The 22387-nt window shown below is 32.4% G+C and overlaps 4 protein-coding genes and 1 long non-coding RNA gene across 5 annotated transcripts; all 5 read right to left on the bottom strand.

Moving 5' to 3' along the window:
- Positions 1-75: 75 nt before the first annotated feature.
- On the bottom strand, positions 76-1944 carry LOC120332917 (uncharacterized). The gene is made up of 4 exons (XM_039400260.2): positions 1834-1944; positions 1271-1424; positions 557-585; positions 76-336 (listed from the first exon to the last, which is right to left on the bottom strand). Exons 1-4 carry the CDS (start codon positions 1903-1905, stop codon positions 283-285), a joined length of 309 nt encoding a protein of 102 aa, XP_039256194.2. The 5' UTR covers positions 1906-1944; the 3' UTR covers positions 76-282.
- A 1404-nt stretch (positions 1945-3348) lies between these two features.
- Positions 3349-5118, bottom strand: LOC120333015 (uncharacterized). The gene is made up of 4 exons (XM_039400362.2): positions 4869-5118; positions 4371-4527; positions 4070-4110; positions 3349-3675 (listed from the first exon to the last, which is right to left on the bottom strand). The coding sequence occupies exons 1-4, from the start codon at positions 4965-4967 to the stop codon at positions 3349-3351; spliced, it is 624 nt and encodes a 207-aa protein (XP_039256296.2). The 5' UTR covers positions 4968-5118.
- Positions 5119-8569: 3451 nt separating this feature from the next.
- LOC120333345 (uncharacterized) lies at positions 8570-10151 on the bottom strand. The gene is made up of 3 exons (XM_039400745.2): positions 9978-10151; positions 9277-9430; positions 8570-9059 (listed from the first exon to the last, which is right to left on the bottom strand). Exons 1-3 carry the CDS (start codon positions 10053-10055, stop codon positions 8908-8910), a joined length of 384 nt encoding a protein of 127 aa, XP_039256679.2. The 5' UTR covers positions 10056-10151; the 3' UTR covers positions 8570-8907.
- Positions 10152-16633: 6482 nt separating this feature from the next.
- Positions 16634-17625, bottom strand: LOC120332171 (uncharacterized). The gene is made up of 3 exons (XR_005568076.2): positions 17542-17625; positions 16847-17000; positions 16634-16694 (listed from the first exon to the last, which is right to left on the bottom strand). It is a non-coding gene; the product is annotated as an uncharacterized LOC120332171 (long non-coding RNA).
- Positions 17626-18668: 1043 nt separating this feature from the next.
- LOC120333285 (uncharacterized) lies at positions 18669-20420 on the bottom strand. The gene is made up of 3 exons (XM_039400680.2): positions 20313-20420; positions 19881-20028; positions 18669-19472 (listed from the first exon to the last, which is right to left on the bottom strand). Exons 1-3 carry the CDS (start codon positions 20388-20390, stop codon positions 19369-19371), a joined length of 330 nt encoding a protein of 109 aa, XP_039256614.2. The 5' UTR covers positions 20391-20420; the 3' UTR covers positions 18669-19368.
- Positions 20421-22387: the final 1967 nt, after the last annotated feature.

Raw genomic sequence — 22387 nt, 5'->3', positions numbered from 1 at the left:
ATGTACAGACACCAAAATCACGAAGCTTAGAACAATAATGCATATTTAACTTGAAAATAAAGGTTATATTACTAAAGGAGATACATTGTGTACACTGTGTCTTGATTACCAAGTTTGTATATTTATTACTAGTATTATCCATATCTTTGCCATCCGAGTCGTTTCATCAATTCTGCCATTGTTTGCACTTGCACTATCCAATCACACTCCGTGGTATCAGTATCACACAGTCTTTTAAATCCTATTCTATCCCATCGTCAGGGAATTCGCCATCAAAATTAATTACAAATCTTGGGTGTTTGGAAGTGTGTTCGTTCTCTTTCTTGAAAGTAGCTTCTGTATATAAGAACGTATATCTTATTAATCGAATTTTATCTAATATTTTTTGTATCTTAAGTTAACAATATATTTTTTTAATTTGAATTTTGTAAGTTAGTCGAGTGAAGTATAATGCTGAAAATGTTTCGATATCAATCCATCATACTGCCTTACTTCTATAGATGATTAATAACCTTTTCTACATGCCTTTACAAATTAAGAACAAATACATACTCACATTACATAGCCAGACGATCAGAATAAAACCTGAAACATAAAAGCACATGATAACAATAGCGCTCTGGAAAAAAAAGTTCTTTTTTAAATATACTAGAAAGCAATGAGTAGAAACAGAAAACACAATCACAAAATTAAATTTGAATCGTGCGCCTCTAAAGCGAGTAAATTATTTGAGATTCACCAGGATTTTCTCATTGGTTTGGGCTTATTCTGATTGGGTTGTCTCAGATTGTTAACTGCAGCGGAAGACTTTTAAAGCCTGTGGGACAGTACTGCTATATTGTTTCGTGAATATTATGAACAGTAAACATACTTTACTTTGACAATTCAGCAATATTAATTTTTTATATTAGGTTATTTTACTTAACAGCATAATTACGAAATTCATATTTTGACATTTTATTGCAACCAACTCCCTTTCTCTTCTTTAAAATTTGAAATCACTTGCAGAAGAATAAATTGGAAATCGGAAAAAAAAATCAAGACGAAGCCAATGCTATATGTTATTTGCTGTTTTAGTAAAAGATTATCTATCAATTCTCTACTCTAATAATAACCAAAATTAAATCACGTCTAGTTTTGCGTTATCAGAGCATAGCAGGTTGTGGACATGAAGCGACTTCAAACTTAATGTATGAACACATCCATTGTGTTTTCCAATTCAAATTACTTCCTTGTTAAAAATAATTTTAATTTTGTGTTTCGTGCTTACCAACAACTCCGACTGATATGCCTATCCCAATAGCTTTGTTATCTGATAGATTGTAGTTACCACATATGGCATCGTGTCTTATTTTACAAGTAGTGTTGTAGCAATATTCACAATGCGTTGAATTTATGGTATAAACTCCACCTGCTTTGTTTTTCTAAAAAATATATAACACAGACAAGACCTAATTAACCAAGAATTTTGAAAAAATAAAAAATAAAAAGGATTTTACCACTGTGCATAGGAGCGCATTTTAAAAATGAATTCATAACCATTTCAGACTATGACTCAGCAGTGCCAAGATGCATGTGAATTATAATGAATATATTATGAATAAGAGTGCATTAAACTTATTGTAAGCAACTTGAAATTATTGGAGTTTTATGACCAAGCAATACATTTTTTTCAAGTTTAGTGAAATAATCTTACATAAAAAGATTTCATTGTTACAACTCACAACGGAGGCAAAATTTTAATATGTCTCTTCCCGACAATTAACAAATAGAGACTGCAAATACTTCTTTCAGTACTTAGTAAATAAGTATTATTAAATTGTATATACTTACATTGCTACTTGCTGTAATTTCCAATGCTAGAAATAACGTTGTTATTGAGATGGTTCTGACTGCATAAAACATAACCCTATTTTATATATGTATTTGTAGCGTATTAACTCTATATAAGAAGAGCATAATTAAAAAAAAACATGATACACGTTTGCGCATAAGGGACAATATTTTACTAATCTTTGACCAATATTTGCCTCTTGAATTGTGGCCAATTCGACACAAATTACTGATTTGATCAAACTGATAATATCCAATATATTACCTTCCTAAAGTATGCATACAATGTTTTCCCATCATATTTTTATTTAAATGATAAAATAAAACTTCCTGCATTGTAATACAACACATATGCTTTCTGTGTTAACTTATTGCAGTAATATTTAGTAATAATTTTTAGTCATTTCCACAAAATCAATAAACTATTTTCTGTCTCATAAACTATTGATCATATTTGTTTTTCGATGAATCATTACCAATTCGTGAAAATGTCTGTCTAGCACAATTTTTGTCAAATAGTGCAAGTAGGTTAACTCCAGTTCTTCGTAAAATGTTATCTTTACATTACGTTAGCGCGTTACGAATGCAAAATCGCTTTCTCACATATCGACAACATATAAATAATAGAATCATTTTTATGCGCATGATTAGCATCGTGTTATAACATTCAATCGACAAATTTCATTTTATCAACCACTCAACCGTGTCTAACGTATTGATAGAATTGGAATTTATATCGGAACTCACGATAGCATTTCAGCCTCCCTTTTTTGTAACAACACCAATATCACTAATACGTTGAACGAGAACACAAGTTTGGCGCCCGAAACCCAACATATGGACCAGGTATACTTTAATTAATGCCTAAACATTGAAATTTCATGTTGTTAATTTTTGAACAAAATTGAAGTATGTGTAAAAGTATATATATATTTGGTCGATTAACTTTGAGGTTATAATTTTGGGACAAAAGTAACCACTTTTCTTGAAATGTACTTTTATTTTTCGACAATATTGATACTTCATAATATTTTTAAAGTAAATGCAAATCAATATTGAATAATACAAACTTTTATCCGAAAGTGGAAACACTTGCCCATTAGGACAGATTTTTGACGTTGTATGAAGAGGGCGGGGCCTATCAGCAAGAGTTAAAAATGCCTTACCGATAAGGTCATCCCTTACGGATGCGCTAAAACGTACCCCGCAATGAAAATTGACCCTGGTAAATTTTATATAGCTCAAGTTATTAAAAATGCGCCTAAATAACAAACTATTGTAATCAATGCATGAATAATCAGTTATTGAGGACGACTCATTTTATTCAAAATAAAAGCTGTTAATAAATGTAGCAATAAAACAAAATATCGAGAGAAATTGCAACATGTTTCAGTACTAAACATTGAGACAAATGCGGATTTTCTAATAGGGTTAAAATATAAGTAAATATTTACATTGCATAAACTACATTGTAGTTTTAAAATATATTTGTACAGTAAACTCAGTTCCTATTATTTAAAAACCCCCTCCTCCATCACAACCCCCGCCCCCAGAATCACATCCTCCTCCGCCACTAAAACTGCATCCGCCACCTCCGCCTCCACTCGATTCGAATCCTCCTGAATGGCAACCAACATCATAGTTTCCACCATGAGGCAAACAATGATTGCTTATTACGTTGCAATTGCTTGTGCTGTCTGCTGCAAAGTGATTATTTGTAGTTGAACTCGATTGCAAGGTGTGATTTTGCGTTCTGTTGTTATATCCATTGCTCGGTGCCCAAAACTGGACAACTGAGTTTCCTGAATTTCCTAATCGTATATCACTTTTTGAACAAATTACCTGTTAAAATGACAATTTCTTTTTATTGAAATATCCAAATATTTATTTTGGATTATAAAATACTATTAGTTATTAACACTATTATCAATTATGAATCTTTGTAAGTGTTGCGCGCCGTATTTTCAAACTAGTATAGGTAAAAGCAGTTACAAATGTATTTGCAAAATATCGTTTTATTTCCGGACGAATATGATTATTTTATTTCATAATATGATTCTTAATAAATTATTCAATTCCTGGTTGGGGTAAGGGCGTGAAACTCGCACCGAATTCAATATAATAGTTTTGTTGAAAACAATGTATAATCATAAACACTTGTTGAAAATTTTCTATTTATTTTACTTGTTGTATTTTATGAAGCTTTAAAGAAAGTTCAAAAAACATTTGTACTCACTTGACGGCAGTTTTTTAAAGCAGAAATTATCACGAGGAGAGCTGAAAATGAGAATCTACAAATGAGAGGCGTTTTTATTACATAATAACACTATTTTATCTCTTAGACTAACGAATGTGATCAATTTGACTCGACATTCAATCCACAACATGGTAATTTGAAACAAAAATGGCATTTCTATTGAAAATGTCAGGTTAAAGATTTTTGTATGTTCAAAAATTATTGACACTTAGATTTCTTTTCTGGGTATATTTTTCTAAATCCTTAAATTGCTAATGCTATAACATTTTTTATTACTAACCGATTAAACCCCCAACAACAGCGCCTGCAATCCAAACGCGATACTTAGTTGTACCTTGACACATAGATTCATTTCTATTCCTTGTGCAATTTGAATTTGTGCATTGTACACACATTGTTGAATTCTGTTGTGTGGATGCATTTAAATGTTCTTCTCTCTGTATAAATGTTTATTTAAAAATTATTTCTAAGGTTTATCAAATTCCTTATGGCTAAAACAAAATACCTATTAAGGTAGGCTACATCATTCGTCTTGAATTTAAAAAAAAAAGTTTCTTGTTATAGTGCCATTAACGTCAGAATATGTGTATTTATGTATTCATTAAAAATGGAACAGTGTTCAATATACTCTAATCAGATTTATACAAATATTTATTGAAAATATTTCATTCTGATATACTATAACTTTATCATTTACGTTCTGATACAATTTAGTTTAATCCTAATCTGTAGAGTCCAAATCTAGTAATAGAACTTCACAAATTATTCTGATACTTACAATAGTTGAAGCTGGATATGTCGATAAAAATATAACAAAAATTAATGTGTAGATTGTTTTAGCTTTCAAAACTTTGCCACAGTCTTGACTTGATTCCATATTCTGACTTATACTATTTGCAAAGCTAAGCAGGATAAAAAAGAAATTATTTTATATCAGATAATATTTTGGTGTTTTTTTTTTATTATCTTGGAAGTTGGTACTATCTTATTTAATCTAAAGCACTATTACTGTCTGACTAAACATACATCTGACTAAACATACCACACAGCTTAATATAAAGTGATTCTATCTACAACAATTGATACTGTTTGCTCCTACTCAAATAATTGTTTTAGACAACTGTTATCTTATATACTTCTAACTTTTTTGTGGAAATTTCCACTTGAAGGTTCAGCCTAAATATAAGCGCGGCCAGTCTCACGTTGTTTCACACAAATTATAAAAAAAATTCTCTTTAAAGGTGATTTCCCGATTGATAACCTCGAGGCTATTTGTGAGTAATATATTTTTAACACTTGAGATTGCGTCATATTATTTTGTCATGTTTTATATTTGACCGAATCTTTGTATAAAAATTTTTTTTTTTTTTTAAATTTGAAGGAGACTAATTCCTTATTTCATACAATATTATAATACTAAAAAAGAACAGAATAATAAGTAAAAAGTGGTAAAATAGAACTTATTTTTCTCATTAAAAATCATTTTTCGGTAAAATGATAATATTCGGTTTGATCGATTGTCTAGTAAATTGACTTGAAGTCATATATATGGTTCGTCACCGCATTTTCTAGTGATTGATATTCAGTGATTCTTGCAACTTTTTTAATAAAGAGCAAATTGATTCATGTGGAACTTGCAATTTTGATTTGATTGGGCATCTTCGGATATGTTGGTTCAGTCCAGCCACATAAAACTATGAACGTAAATTTTTTTGTATTCCCTGGATCTCCGTAGACCCTTTTCTCTTGTAGATCCTTATCCTCAGTTGTGCTATCTCGTCTGGCTGTTTGTCTGTGTGTCTAGCTATAGCGTTCAGCTGGGACAATCTGGTTCCAATTTTTTACGCGGTTATGCTGTCACCCTGGTAATGTGCGTTTCACCACATGGCATCAGGGAAAAACGCGCCGATCGTTAGAAGATCGTTCATATATCAATGGAGATCCTGCGTGGCTACCGGTTTGTTTTAATATGGAATATGAAACTACTGGAAAAATATCATATCACAATCAATAAATCCAACTATCAAACACAACTATCAGAGCCATTTTGACAAGCAATTACTTATAAATAAAATTATTTACGTATGCATTCCGTTTCATTTTTTAAAGATGGTCAGTAATGTCCTTTTGGTGGTAATGGTTGATGGCAACTTCGTTTCCATGGCAATTCTGAAATTTCAGATACCCTGCCCAGGCCTGCCAAACCTTTTTCCTCTTTCACGTGACGAAATTCGTTCCGGGATGCAAACATACCAAACTTTAAATACCAGCTAAGTCCTGATTTCGGTATACTTCACATAATATACTTTATTCCAATATCAAATCGAATATTAGAATAGCAGTTTACGATTCGAATATCTGGTAACACGGGTCGGGGACATGACACTCGCGGGTCGCCAAATCAAAGAATCATTAATGACATAACACTCGCGAATTTCTGAAGACCACACAAGAATCTAGACACAGTTTCCAATAATAAACAAAAACGTCTAAACTGATAGTATTATTTGTGTTATAGAGATTCATTAATTCATTAATTTGCAGTGTCTATGATACTGTCTCAAAGTTTAAATGAGCATAGTGTGCGCCAATGTCGCGGGAATATCAAGTTTAGTGCGCCGTTTTGTAAATTTTGAAACATCAATACAAGTATTTAATAAAATAACAGTACAAAGATTACTGGACACATAGATATATACTAAATTGAATATGTAGTAATGACATTAAGTCAATTTTAATATAATTATTTGCGGATACGCATTGACGACATTGCCGAAATCTTACTTAAGGAAAACATAACATAAACAAAAATACAAACATAAAATGAGTCCCTGAGCCAGTACTAAAGTTATTGGTATTTATTTTACGTTGACGATAAAGACAATCAAGGCCGATACGAAAGAAAGCAATCAAAATGAAAATAATTTGCAAATTTAGGCTCCAAATTCATTCCTATAATTGCGATCAGCGTTCATCCCCGATAATCGCGAAATATCTTTCGAGTTCGTCGAACAGAACGCACCACAATTCTGCGATAAATAAAAAAAAACTAACGCCAATGTCCACCAGGACGCAAGACTTGACACATACGTAATTATAATATGACATTAATTAAATGTCAAAACGTCAATTTATTTAATTTTCCTGGTATAATTGATTAAAGTATTCCTATCAATATATCTTTTAAAATAGCGATACCTAGTAAATCATATGTTGTTAATTTTCCATAATGAAATCAAATTAAAGTAATAAAGTAACTTCATAATATTAAATAACTTCAGTAACTTGAATAAATTTCACTGCTGGTATGGTATCTATCTGTTCTTCAATTGTTAGCTTACAAACATTTTTATTTTATGTCTCTCAACTTGGCTTTGACATTTTTATAAAGATATTTACATTCGTTGTACACGCTCAATGATTGTCGATACTGAGTCTGGCTGTCCATCAGTCGTATGTCATTTTAATATATGACGTCACACTTTTTGTCACGATTTTAGATCAAATGGTATTGTGATGTTCAATATCGGAAAAATAGAATTCATTTTAAACGTCTTACATTTTGTCCGGCAATATTCATAACCAAATATATAAATATTAGACCTGACTATGCTAGTCTAGTAAAAGCACAATTAGTTTTAAATAGTTTTGATCATCTTGCGACCATTTCTTTTCCAACAAGAAGTTTTAATCAAAGACGAAATACGCGCACTTGTACCTTCAAGTTAGTTTTTCAACGCGCTCGTTTCATGAAATGCGGCATAGAAAAAAAAATCTGTTTCAATGCTACCTAAAATTATAATTTTATATTTCCGCTGTCTTGATTTTGTATTGTTCTGGGTTCTAAGTCTCTCGACTTGGACAAAATTGTTAGGAAATGCCCCATCACAGTTGCTCGTGGTATCGATTGACAGGTTATGTCAAAACTAAATAATCTGTGTAGGTTATTTCTCTACTCATTAACTTCCAGGCTATCAATCAGTATTGTGTTGATTGCATGTCGATGACATTTTTCATTTTATTCACGTTTACTATTTCATCCAAAATTGCAAATTCTTGTTTTTGTAAGAATAATTTATTTCGAAATCAAAGGATTTAGGTATGAAAATAATTTTACAATACCCAAATTGCACATTTATTTTAAAATTGTGAACTAGTTCAAGCAATTTTGACCTGAAAATCATAGGAATGCTGGCAAAGTTTACTGTTCTTTCTATTGAATAGTTCAAATTCAATTAGTGTAATATTTTATTTTATTTACATGGAACGTGTTTTTTATATTAATCATGATATATTTGGTTTGACTTTATTGAAATAAGCAGTTATCTTTTCTATAAGCTTGAACATCATGGGGTGTCCCGAAACAAAAAAAACAATATTCAAATTGCTATATTGTTTTGAGTATTATATTCGTGTGGCAGGCATAAATGTGTCTGTGTTATGGAAACTGCTGTGGATATATACGGCGGTGGTCATACATATACCTATCCCTGCCTTTCGCACCAAACACCAATTTACACACAATTCCCTATTTTTATCATTTTATTGAAGTGAAAATATATCATATGTAAATTGTGTAAATGTCATTATGATGCACACAAAACGAATAATAATGAAGTAATGTTTAAAATGAGAATGTACGGAATGACCAATGATATATAGATTCTACCGTTTTTATAACTCGTCTAGTTTAAATTGGAACGTTGATTATACATTGATTAAAGCATTTAGAAAATACATAAAGAGGTGTGAATAAAACTGTGCTTGATGATAATTATATTGTTTCATATTTATAAAAAACCCAAATCAAAATATCTTCATCCACAACCCCCGCCGCCTCCTCTTCCAGGAGAGAACCCCCCGCCACCAAAACTCAATCCACCACCTCCTCCTCTTGTTCCTCCTCCTCCTGAATCTGATAGTTCTTTGTTACATATTACTTGGTATATTATCGCAATTATGAAAAGAACTAAAAGAAAATAGAATTTAACGCAATTTTATGGATAATTCGAAATCCCCAATATGTATAGAAATCCTTGCTGTGTTACATCTAGTTATTAAACAATAGAACAATGCAAAAAAATATAACTACAAAGTGTCTGTTAATAAACTAACGCCATTCGTTATTCGGTTTACCTCGTTTACATAAATTTAGCATATCTTCAATAATTTGTACTTTTTCTCACCTACTATGCCACCAAATACTGCAGCTACAATCCAACCCCGATCTGTGGGCTTTTCGGAGCACGTGGAGCTGTTTCTATTATCAGTGCTGTTTAATTTTAAACTCCGAGCACATTTCGTTGAGTTTTTAAGTTCAGAGATATCTGGTTTTGGGGTCTAGAGTTAAAACAATATTTATGGTTAATATACTGAAAGTTCAAATACGACGACAACTAACAAAGGAAATTCGGATATATTTAATAGTTATGTACACTTCCACTTTTATATTAGTCGTCATTCACTGATCTTGTAAGACGCAGGCTCGTAACTTTGAACGATTTCATTATCATGGACAGCAAATATGGGAAGATGACAGGCAGTCTATGGGTGTTTGAAGAAATTGTGAATATGATTTAAAATGTAATTGTGTAAGTACAGTGCTTGGTAGAATTATTTAAACCCGTGAGTCAGGTCTATAGTACAATTATTTACGTGACGAGTCCGACCCGAAGTCGATTCTATCACTAAGTTGAGTCTCACTGGCGAATGAATGATGACATGTTCAAGTTATTCCATTCAAACGCGTCGAGGTACTTAGAGTTTTTGATTAATGGTGACTCCATTTCAACTCGAATCGAGTCAATGATTTTGATCTTTCCAATACAGCTATTTAATCCAATTAAAATATTTTAGGTAGTTATAAAATTCGTATAATAGTACTTACACTGTTTGATGCTGAATATGTCAAAAGAAATGCAGAAAAACAGAATGTGTAGATTATCATAAGTTGAGAAATACTCATTTTGTTACGCTTCTTCAACTTCCATAACAAAATACAAAGAGAATACAATGAAATTAAATTCGTGAGCCTCAAATAGTTTTTTGATTAGCTGTTGTGTACCCTACTTAGAAAACTGCGTACTAAATGTCAAAACGGTAATTTTTTATTTAATTCTTCTGGTATATTTCACTAAAGTTTTTCTAACAATATATCTCTTAAGTTTGCGACGCGTAGAAAACACTGGAATCAAATTAAAGCAAGAAAGTATTTCATTAATACTTGACGAAATATTACTACATGCATGGTATCTTGCCTGTTGTTATTTAATCGTCTGCTACATGCGATTATCTCAATCTCATTTATGTTAGTTGTACACCCTAAATGATTGCCTGTAGTATACCAAGCATTTGCCTATCCATTAATCACATGTTATTTCAATATATAACGTCACACTTTTTGTCACGATCTTTAGTTCGTTTAAAATTGTATTGTGATGTTTAAATATTAGAAAAATGGAATTCATTTTAAACGTCTAACATTTTGTCCGGCAATATTCATAGCCAATTATATTTTTACTAAACCCGACTTTCCTTGGCTATTAAAATCACCATCAGTTTAGAAGAGTTCGATTTTTTGATCATCTTGCGACCATTTCTTTTCCAATAGAAGGTTTCAATCAAAGATAAAAAATACGCGCACTTTTACCATTAGGTTAGTATTACAACGGACTCGTTTCATGAAATATCACAAAGATAAGAAAAATGCTTCAATATATGATACAAAAAATTATCATTTTACATACATGTTTATTTTTTCCGCTGTCTTGATTTTGTACTGTTTCTGTTCAATTCAAAATCTCTCGGCTTAGACATAATTGTTAGGAAATGCCCATCACAGTTGCTTGAGGTATCGATTACAATGTTTTGTCAAAACTGAATTCTCTGTTAAGGTAATTTCCCAACTCACTAAGTGCTTTCAATATGTAGTGTGTTGATAGCAATGGCGAAATTAAAGTATGTAGTTATAGGAAATAATATGACAAATCACAAAATTGCACATTGATTTTGAAATAAAAATTATGAAATAGTACGGGCAATTTTGACCTGAAAATCTTAGAAATGATGGCAAAGTTTACTGTCCTATCTATTGAATAGTTTAAATTCAACGAGAGTAATATCTTATTTTATTTACATGGTGCGTGCTTCTTAGATAAATCATGTTATATCTAGTTTGATTTATTCGAATAGGCAGGTATCTTTTTTTAAGCTTGAACGTCATGGTTGCCAACTTGAAAATAAATTAAAGTTTTATTACAAAGCAATAATTGTTTATGTTTTTTGAAGAATCTTTATATAAAAACTCTTAAATTACAATTTAAAAAAAATTTTATTATGGCTTTTCCGGCAATGAACAAAGTAAAGACTATAAAAAAAACTTCTTTTAGTACTTAGTAAATAAGTACAAGCCGGTAGGCGTCCAGGATCTCCGCTGACACCCAGGCCCGCGGCATACAGTATATCGCGAGGATCCAATTTATTTTAGTCTCTGTAGCACTTTAGTGGTCGGCCTAACTTCGTTCAGATTTAAATCTCTTTAATTTGTGCGCTTGGAAGTGAATTCATGAAAATTTCCTCGCAAGAAATAGGCGAGAGGCGAGTAGGTTTTGCACTAGCTGACGATTATTTGTTGCGGGGCAATGACGGCGTATTTCAAAGATTGTAAACGTGATGCAGAATTCATAAAAGATTCCGTAGAAGCACTTGCCGACCACCTTCGTAAAAAAGGGTACGACAGCCAGTACGCTATTTTAGCAACACAACAAGTATCAGCGTCTGCAGCTCGTATTGCAGCTTTGATTAAAAGAATGGAAAGCAGTTACAAACGACAGGAGCGTGTAATAAAAGCACGGAACGCTAAAATAACAGTAATGAACAGAACTATAACAGGCCTCAAAAGTCCCACTAAAAAGGGTGAAATGGATGAAGCTTTTTCATCACAATCAGAGTTTTCTGAAACTCAGGGTAGCCAGGACATTTGGTGTATTTCCAGAATGTTCTTGTTGTAATTGTTGGTCCACAAATCACAACAGTCACGCTTTAAGAACACCTGCGATCCACACTTATTCTCAGCAAGAGATGCCCGAAGCGCATTATAATATGCTTCTTCCGTTAGGCCCACTGCATGAAGGAAATCATTAAATGTTAGGGTCAAAAACTCTTGATTACATTGAGTGTCTCGATCAGAATGAGTTTGACGTAAAATACATTTTCTAAGCATGACATAATCGCTCTTCCATATTTTGCGATCTTCTGGGTCAACATTTTCATTTGGTGCATCAAGGATCATTGTTCTAGGCATTGGAAAGTGGGGAAATTTGAATCTGCACGTGTTTAAATGAATTCTTTGTCTTTCTATTGTACAATCATTAACACCATGGCCTTCATCGGAATGAATAGTAATTTTACGACTCTTCTTGCGACATGTAAAAGTGTGGCTATGTCTTTGAAAAGTAGACACTGTGTCCAGAATATCAGAGTTACCCTGAGGGAGTTTTCCAGCTATCACAGAATCGATAAATGCTTCACAAGCAGATCGAGACTCTTCTGAATCATAACGAGGGGGAATTTTGCTATTTTCATCCTGCAGCCACAATAAAGAATGGACATGTGGTGCACCTCGCATCTGAAATTCGATTCGGAAGAAATAGTCAGAAACTTTGTATTTGCCCAGCAGACCTGGTTTTTGCAAGTGTCAAGGGGGAATTTTGCCATTTTCATCCTGCAGCCACAATAAAGAATGGACATGTGGTGCACCTAGCATCTAAAATTCGATTCGGAAGAAATAGTCAGAAACTTTGTATTTGCCCAACAGACCTGGTTTTTGCAAGTGTCTAAAAATAACTTTCATTCTATTACTGAAATGTTGTGTAACGTCAGTAACGTTGCGAGTAAGTAGTAGACTGTACGCTATGCGGGTCATCTTCAATCTGACTGCTGCTGCAACATTCGTCCAAATTTTGGCGTGTTTGTGCTTCCAATAATCGCTTAATAGTTTTCTTTCGCCTAGGCATTATGATTACAACTTAAGCTGAAGGAACATATATACATGCAAGACTCAACATTTTCCCCGGTACTTCACGGTTTAATAGGATTATTTATTTATCATATTTATACAACGATATCTGCTTACCAGTTTGATTCGGATATAGCAATCCTAATTTATAGACTTAAATAGTTAAAAAAACTGTAGCCAGCGTTTGGGTGAACCACCCACAAACAGCGAGAAGTACATCAAATCTCAAGCAAATAATAATTCCGTATATCAAGAACACCTGCACCGGCTCACCAGTTCCGTTGAGTTCATTTCGAACGCACATTACTAGGGTGACAGGATAACCCATGTGAAAAATTTCATCCAGATTGGTCCAGCCATTAAGACGCTACATCTAAACAGACAGACAGACAGATAGACAGATACACAGACAGACAGACAGACAGACCACCCACTAACAGCGAGAAGTACATCAAATCTCAAGCAAATAATAATTCCGTATATCAAGAACACCTGCACCGGCTCACCAGTTCCGTTGAGTTCATTTCAAACGCTGCGCGTTCCGTTGACATACTCACGTGACTGATATACTGTGACTAAATGGGGAAATTATGTTCACTGAAATCCCTAAGGCTTCTCCAGTTTATGAAGTATCGAGACCAAAGACGACTTATTGGAAAGAGTACTTTGCCATGCGGAAGGAAGCGCTCTTGGAATTTTAATTTTCGACTTGGTTGGCGAGAAAACGGCGATAAACTGTGAAAAAAATAGAAATTTCATAACGATCGGAGCGTTTTTCGTTGTTACCATGGAAACGAAACATTTATCTGGACTTTCTATAAAACGCACATTACTAGGGTGACAGGATAACCCATGTGAAAAATTTCATCCAGATTGGTCCAGCCATTAAGACGCTACATCTAAACAGACAGACAGACAGATACACAGACAGACAGACAGACAGACAGAACGACTGATAATAAGGGTCTCCTATAGAGCGGAGATCCAACAGAACGACTGACAATAAGGGTCTCCTATACAGCGGAGATCCAATTATTAAACGTTGTTATTGAGATGGTTCCGACTGCATAAAACATAACCCCATTTTTAATGTATTTGTAGCGTTCTGACTCCAAATAAAGAAAAAGCATAATTTAAAAAGCAATATATATGTTCGCACATGAAGGACAATATTTTACTAATCTTTGACCAATATTTTTCTGTTGAATTGTGGCCAATTTGTCACAAAATACTGATTTGGTTACATTTTGCATTACATTTTGCTACAGTCTTGTTAAAGTTAGTTCATGCGATATGCAATAGTTAGTAGTTAGTACATGCAATAGTTTTGTTCACTACACTTTAATCAGATTTATACACATTTTTATTGAGAAAATTCCTCTCTCGTGTACTTTACCTTTATAATTTACGTGCTGGTACAATTTAGTTCATTCATTCTGATACTGACATCACCTAACGAATACGATAACGAAACAGCATGTGTAGATTTTTTAAGCTTCCTAAATTCTGTCACAGTCTTGACTTGATTTCCTATTCTAACTCATATATCTTGAAAATGCAGGATAAAAATAAATAAATCGATTTATTTTATATAAGAAAATACTTTTTGTCGTTTTATGTATCTTAGAAGCTGGTACTATCATATTCTATTTAATGCACTATTATTGTAAACAGTTGAATAAACATACCGCATAGCTTGGTAAAATAAAGTGAATCATTCTATCTACAGCAATTTGTAGTGTTTACTCTTACTCGAATAATTGTTTCAGACATCTTTAATCTTATATACTTTTAACTGTTTTTATTGTGGAACTTTCCTCTTGGAGGTTGTTTTTTCACAACATTTGACTGACATATTTTCCATTGTTCAACACGAAAAGCTATTTTGCGGAGTGCTTTTCATTTCTCCATTTAATAAAAAAAAATGATAATAATATTCTCTGGATATCCGCGCTAGCAGACCCCTATTCTCGGTCGTTCTGTCTGTGTGTCTAGTTGTAGCTTACTGCTGGGTCAATCTGGTTAAAAAATTTTACGTGGGTTATGCTGTCATCCTGGTAATGTGCGTTTCACCAAAAGTCAGGATTGGTGTTTCATTCACATGGCATCAGCGAAAACGCGCCGATCGTTGAATACTTTCTAGTTTTTCCACACTTTTTTTGCCATTTTCTCGAAAACTACCTGGTAACAGAAGACAACAGCAAATACTATTTTAATTAAACAACCCATTTTTCATCTCGTTAATTTATAAACTGGGTAAGCCTTAGGAATTTTAGTGAACATATTTTATTATATTATGCCGTTAACGAGATGCGGTATCCCGGTCACTGCAGTACAGGTACAGGTGTTTAAGGTACAACTTTGCGCTGATGGCAACGGTTTACTAGAGTGCTGCCGCTTCATATAACAGTGGAGATCCTGGGTTCCTATGGGCCTGTTTTAATATGGAATATGAAACTACTGGAAAAATACCATATCACAATCACCAATTCCAACTATCAAAGACACCGACTATCAGAGCCATTTTTGACAAATCTTTACTTATGAATAAAATTATTTACGTGAGCATTGCGTTTCATTTTTTAAAGAACGTCAGTAATGCCCTTTTGGCAGTAATGATTAATTTCAACTTCGTTTTAAATGTCTATCTTTAATTTCAGATACCGCCCTACACACAATTTTTTGACCAGCTTCAGACCAGGTTGCATTATATATCACAGGCAGACAATGCATTACTGACTTTGTTGAGTTATAAAACTTTAGATAGAAACTATGGATTCTGAACGTATTATGGAATAATTTTGAAACATTAACTTACAAAGAAAATGAATTACACATAAAAACAAGTGGTGGCTCTAAATCTAGACGCCGACCTTACGTCACGTTTGAAAACAATATTATAATATTGAATACGTTTCAGTATATTTTTGATATAAGAATTGATTGATTATATATCCCACCTTAAACTCAGTTTTATAGATTACCCCATGAGCAACGAAATAAATGATTCTACACTTCAAAACTCTTATACCCAATAACTATTTCACAAACTTTATTGTTTTGTCAAAGATTGTTATTTACCTATACGTTGTAAGGGTGCTTGCTACTCAACTTGCTATGGGAGGTTTTATTTTAGCAATTAATCACTATCAAAGTATAAACGCAACTGAAGCTTTTGTCTAGCACACTTAGTCAATGAAAATCAAGTGAAAGAAAAAATATCAAATCACTGGGTTTCGGCACTTCTCTTTAAAGCAAATTGTTATGATTGATAACTTCCGATGAGTCTACAAGATGTATTACAAAACAAGCTAGACGAAAGTTCCATTTCAATTATAATATGTCGAACGATGACACAAAAAAAACATTTTCTATATTGGAATTCTGGTATTATTTAAAAATCGATTTAATCATGATTAATGCTCATAAATCCTTCCTAGCCACAGCCACCCCCATCTCCTCCTCCAGAAGAGAACCCCCCGCCACCAAAACCTATTCCACCACCTCCTCCTCTTGTTGTTCCTCCTCCTGGATGTGATAGTCCCCCGCAAATTAATCTTTTCATACTTATTACAATTATGAAGAGAGCTAAAACAAAACAGGATTTAACGCAATCTAATGGTGAAGCCGAAATTCCCATAATATATATAGAAACCAATGAACCTTGCTATATTACAACTATTTATTGCACATATATATCATATTATTGCATATCTTTTATAAATTGTACATTTTCTCACCTACTATGCCACCAAAAATTACTGCCACAATCCAACCCAGATGTCTGGTCTTTTCAGGGCACGGGAAGTTATTTCTATCGTCTTTGTTGTTTAAATTTGAACCCTGAGCACATTTCGTCGAGTTTTTGAGTTCAGAGATATCTGGTGTTTGGGTCTAGAGTTAAAACAATAATTATGGTTAATATACTGGAAGTTCATATACGACAACAACTAACAAAGGTAATTCTGATATATTTAACATTTATGTACACTTCCACTTTTATATTAGTTTCACCTGATTCATTCACTGATCTCATAAGACGCAGGCCTATAAATTTTAACGGTTCCATTATCATGTTCGGCAAATATAAGAAGGTGACGGGCTAAACTTGCAGTCAATGGGAATTTGAAGAACTTGGGAATATGATAAAAATCTAAGCAGTGCGTGGTAGTCAAATCTGTTTATGGTTATCTAAGCGTCGATTCTGACCCAAAGTCGATTCTATCACTCAGTTAAGTCTCACTGGTGATTAAATTATGACATGTGCGAGTTATTCCATTCAGACACGTCAAGGTAGTTAGATTCTTTGACAAATGATGACTGATTTCCAACTAGAACCGAGTCAATGATTATGACTAGTAAATCCAATCAAAATATTTCCTCACAGAAAGTGAGATATATTAAAAAAAAATTGAATTCGTATTGTAGTACTTACACTGATTGATGCTGAATATGTCAAAAGAAATGCAGAAAAACAGAATGTGTAGATTATCATAAGTTGAGAAATACTCATTTTGTTACGCTTCTTGAACTTTAATAACAAAATACAAAGAGAAAAAATAATATGAAAATAAATTCGTATGCCCCAAATGATTTTTTTGAGTAGCTGTTTTATACCCTTCGAAAACTTAGGAAACTGCGTACCAAATGTCAAAACGTTAATTTTTTTATTCAATTTTCCCGGTATAAATATTAAAGTAGTTCTAGCAATATAACTTTTACGATGGCAATGCCTAGCAAATCATATTTTGGTATATTGGATAATATTTCGTGATGGAAGCAAATTATAGTAATAAAGTAACTCCATTTGATACTTGAAGAAATATTACTGTTGGTATGGTATCTGGCCTGTTGTTCTCCAATTATCTGCTACATGCGATTGTTATCTTACAAACATTTTTATTTTATGTCTCTCAGCTTGCGTTTGACATTATTTATAGAAGACATTTATGTTAGTAGTACACGCTCAATGATTGTCAACAGTAAATATCTGACTATCTATAAATCATACGTCATTTCAATGCATGTTTCCACAATTTTGTGTGACGATTTTTAGTTCGTTCAAAATTGTATTGTGAGCTTCCAATATTGGGAAAATGGGAACTAATTTAAACGTCTAACATTTTGTCCGCCAATATTCATAATCAAATATATTAACATTAGACCTGACTTTGCTAGGCTAGTAAAACTACTATTAGTTTTAAATAGTTTTGATCATCTTGCGACCATTCCTTTTTCAACGAGAATTTTTAATCAAAGACGAAATACGCGCACTTATTAAGTTAGTATTTCAACGCACTCCATGAAATACGACAAAGATAAAAAAAAATGTTTCACTACATGCTACATAAAATTATCATTTTACATTTCCGCTGTCTCGATTTCGTATTGTTCTGGGTTCTATGTCTCTCGACTTGGACATAATTGTTAAGAAATGCTCCATCACAGTTGCTTGTGGTATCGACTGACATGTTATGCCAAAACTAAATTCTTTGTGCAGGTTATTTCCCTACTCATTAACCCCCGGGCTATCAATCAGTATTGTGTTGATCGCATGGCGATGACGTTTTTCATTTTATTCACGTTTACTATTTCATCCAAAATTGCTAATTCTTGTTTTTGTCAGAATTATTTATTTCAAAATCATATGTTTTAATTATGAAAATGATGTTGCAATACCGAAATTGCACATCCATTTTAAAATCAAAATTATGAAATAGTACGAGCAATTTAAACATAAAAATCGTATGAACGATAGCAATATTATTGTTCTATCTACAGTATTTTATTAGTTTAAATTCAATGAGTGCAATAGCTTTTTTTATTTACATGGAGCGTACTTCATAGATCATATTATACCGGGTTTAACTTTATTCAAATAGGCATTAATTGTTTCTAAGCTTGAACATAATGAGTTAGCACGTAACAAAAAAAGCAATATTCAAATATAATATATTGTTACTTATTGGTTATTATTTTATTGAAGTAAAAATATACCATACAAAATTTGGGTACATGTCATTATTATGCACACAAAAACGAATAATAATGAAATAATGTTTAAAATATTTAGAAATGTACGGAATGACCAATGATATATAGATCTTACTATTTTTAAAACTCGTCTGATTTAAAATAGAACGTTGATTTTACGTTAAATGAAACATTTACAATATACATAAATACGTATGAAAAAAACTGTGCTTGATGATAATTATATATTGTTACATTTTTCTTATAAAACCTCAAAAACAAAATCTCTTCATCCACAACCCCCGCCGTCCCCTCCTCCAGCACCGAAACCCCCGCCACCAATTGAAACGGATACGTTTCCTTTTCCGCAAATACCGCCAAATAGGGAGAGCACTGAAAAAAATATAGTACATTTCTACTTGCCTAATGGTAACTCATGTACTTTCAATTTTTGACGATATGCACTGTTTTACAATGAGACTACTAATGCAAATATTTTGATGCAATGGGTCTGATAAATTGCAATTGGTTGGTGCATATACATTACAATTGCAATCTACGACTTATTATTTTTACTAAAATTATTTTGATTTTTCGTTTATCTAAAACTTATTATAGTGAAGATAATTAAGAAATATTGTAAAACATTATTATAAAAACTAGACGTAGGTTGCGGTAGACTCGATTTTTTAATAATATCCTTGCGAGTTTCAGCAACATTAAAAATAAAGATCCATAGCTTCAAAAATTTGAACTAAACAAAATAATTTATTAAATATTACTATTTTTACTATCTCTCACCTATAAAAATAACAACACCAGCAATCCAAGCACGGCTTTTGCTTTCTTCTGGGCACGTAAAGCTAGTTGAATTTTTGGTATCAGTCAAATTTGCACTGTTAGTACAGTTTGTAGAGTTGTTCAGTTCGGATTTGTCCAGGTTTGCAGTCTGAAAGTATAATATTTATGTACAAATTTTTAAATATACCCAACAATATAGTTTTAATAGTGGGTAAGCACAATTCATTATTCCCCATAAATGTAAAAGTTTCAATGGGTTTATAAAAATATAGAAAATTATAAAAAAGTGAAGTAAGCTTTAAGCTTGAAGTTGAAATTCCGTCATATAAATATTCATTCTTTATGCTTTTGAAGTTTTGAAGTTTCAAGAACTATATATAAAATGAAAATACCATTTCAGAACATTTTTTCGTTTTTACTTCTACTACTTACGATGGTTGATGCTGAATATGTCGACAGAAATGCAGCAAATGAAAATGTGAAGAATATTATTATATCAGGTACATGCATTATATTACAATTTCTAAATTGAAAATCAGATTAAGAGATTAAACTGAAACAAAGTGTAGTAGATCTAGTGAAGCGACATAAAAGATTTTGGTACTCTCGTAGTATATGTGAACCAAGATGGCGGACACCCGAACGTAGTATTTGTACCAGGTTAGGTCATAATTTTATTCCAATTTTCCTTATTTTAGTTCTATTACGAGTTCGGGGACTATCCAAGTGACCTACGTAGTATTTGTACCTGAAAATGTGGCCTAACCCTAACCTGGTACACATACTACAGTCAGGTTCCCGCCATCTTGAACGGTCAGTCATAATCGGTATAAAATAAATTAGGTAAATCCACATTTTGTCAAGAACAAAAACAAGTATAAAAAAAAACGGTATTCATGATATTTGAGCAGTACATGACATATTATATAAGCGAATTATTAATACAGACGATAAACATTCTCCGGAACGAAAAGGATCCGTCTTTTTCAAAGCTCTTTTTGCGATAGACATAATATATTCAAGATATGACTTTTCATATGATGAGGCCGATCTTTACGAATTTGGTAAAAATTGAGATAATAAGCGACGCGCCTCTTTGTCGAAAATACTCCGAATAGCATGGTATATGGATTTCTCTTCTTTAAATATCTGTACCATACAATTACGATCTTACGTAAATCCGGAAATTTTTGTTTAAATTTTCATTTCAATTCTATCAGCTGACTAATATTATGGAACAGGAGAATCCAACTTAATTGTATGTTATTTTTCGCTCAACGTTATTCGAAACTAACTTCTCTTCAACGGTGATTCCCCCTAGTGATACGCCTCAGGGTGTATTCATAAGTATCTAGCATACTTTGATCAAAATGACGAGAACATCAAATATTTTTGTGAGTTAAACATTGAGGGGGATCTAATGGATTATCGACTAGTCTTAATCTAATAACGTCGTCTTTGTTGACAATGCCTTTGTGTCATTTTGTTTCTAAAAAGTTTTTTTTATAATGTTTCACTATGTATGTTTCCCTGATAGTCTTAAGTCTCAACTCTTGCATTATACATCCTTATATACATTTTCATCTTACAAGACCTTCCAGTGTCAGTGGTGCTGGTAAATTGTTCCAGATCGTACAGCTCACAATTTGCAATTGGGCAAACTTATACAAAAAAATAATCAAACATCACAATATTCAATATCAACGTGTGGTTCTTGTTGACTTCCAAAACAAAGCACTCAAGAAACACCACCTACCATACATCAAACAACAAAGACTAAATATATATTATAGTCATTAATAATCATAGGATAATAATATAGGTAATAAATATGAAAGAAATAAATTGCTGTTGACCGAATATTACGAACCATACTGAGTCATATAAAATAAACATTGCGCACATCGTCTTCTTCATGTTAGGCAGCATTCATCAACACTTAAAGTATATATATATATAAATTTGAAGTTTGGTAAAAAAGGTTATACAATTGAGTCAAGTGACTTAAGTTTTAGACCAATTATAGCTATAGTTATGTACATTTGAATTATTTCAAGTAGGTCAAAAAATAAGCACTATTCAAAAACTATCATATCTATATTTGCACTTTTTTTTGTCCAAAATTGATATTGAAGTTTCCTCAGCTACGTTTGGATATTTCTTACTGGGAAAATCTACATCAGTAGCAAGTCCAGTGTTTTTCAGCGCTAAATTCTAACCAAAGGTGCTTTTCCAATCGCTATATATTAGTAATTTGCAACCATTATGACCTCACTCCAAGTTTGTCATATTTTGAGGTTACAATATCCGAAATGAATTTGAACGTAAAATTAAAAATAAAATAAACATGAAATATTGCATAAATTTCCAAAGTTATATCTAAAATAACAAATTGCAATTTCTAAAAATAAATTACTTATAAAAGTGCAGTATGTGTGGTAGATGTTAACGTCATTCATTGTCATGCTCAATTAGTTTTTTTTTTTCACTTTAGAATAACCACTGAA

This window comes from Styela clava, chromosome 13 (genome assembly GCF_964204865.1).
Source record: "Styela clava chromosome 13, kaStyClav1.hap1.2, whole genome shotgun sequence".
Classification (NCBI taxonomy): Eukaryota; Metazoa; Chordata; class Ascidiacea; order Stolidobranchia; family Styelidae; genus Styela; species Styela clava.
Note: the sequence above shows the minus strand (reverse complement) of the source record. Positions and strands in the feature narration are given on the sequence as shown.

What these genes read in the sequence shown, in the direction of transcription:
- LOC120333285 (XM_039400680.2), bottom strand. Translation starts at nt 20,390, where the DNA reads ATGCATGTACCTGATATAATAATATTCTTCACATTTTCATTTGCTGCA. An exon ending in CATATTCAGCATCAACCATC is followed by an intron (nt 20,029 to 20,312) that starts GTAAGTAGTAGA and finishes TTATACTTTCAG; the next exon opens with ACTGCAAACCTGGACAAATC. An exon ending in TGGTGTTGTTATTTTTATAG is followed by an intron (nt 19,473 to 19,880) that starts GTGAGAGATAGT and finishes TATTTTTTTCAG; the next exon opens with TGCTCTCCCTATTTGGCGGT.
- LOC120333015 (XM_039400362.2), bottom strand. Translation starts at nt 4,967, where the DNA reads ATGGAATCAAGTCAAGACTGTGGCAAAGTTTTGAAAGCTAAAACAATC. An exon ending in CATATCCAGCTTCAACTATT is followed by an intron (nt 4,528 to 4,868) that starts GTAAGTATCAGA and finishes ACATTTATACAG; the next exon opens with AGAGAAGAACATTTAAATGC. An exon ending in TGTTGTTGGGGGTTTAATCG is followed by an intron (nt 4,111 to 4,370) that starts GTTAGTAATAAA and finishes TCTCATTTTCAG; the next exon opens with CTCTCCTCGTGATAATTTCT.
- LOC120332917 (XM_039400260.2), bottom strand. Translation starts at nt 1,905, where the DNA reads ATGTTTTATGCAGTCAGAACCATCTCAATAACAACGTTATTTCTAGCA. An exon ending in AAATTACAGCAAGTAGCAAT is followed by an intron (nt 1,425 to 1,833) that starts GTAAGTATATAC and finishes TATATTTTTTAG; the next exon opens with AAAAACAAAGCAGGTGGAGT. An exon ending in CATATCAGTCGGAGTTGTTG is followed by an intron (nt 586 to 1,270) that starts GTAAGCACGAAA and finishes TTTATGTTTCAG; the next exon opens with GTTTTATTCTGATCGTCTGG.
- LOC120333345 (XM_039400745.2), bottom strand. Translation starts at nt 10,055, where the DNA reads ATGAGTATTTCTCAACTTATGATAATCTACACATTCTGTTTTTCTGCA. An exon ending in CATATTCAGCATCAAACAGT is followed by an intron (nt 9,431 to 9,977) that starts GTAAGTACTATT and finishes TTTTAACTCTAG; the next exon opens with ACCCCAAAACCAGATATCTC. An exon ending in AGTATTTGGTGGCATAGTAG is followed by an intron (nt 9,060 to 9,276) that starts GTGAGAAAAAGT and finishes ATTTTCTTTTAG; the next exon opens with TTCTTTTCATAATTGCGATA.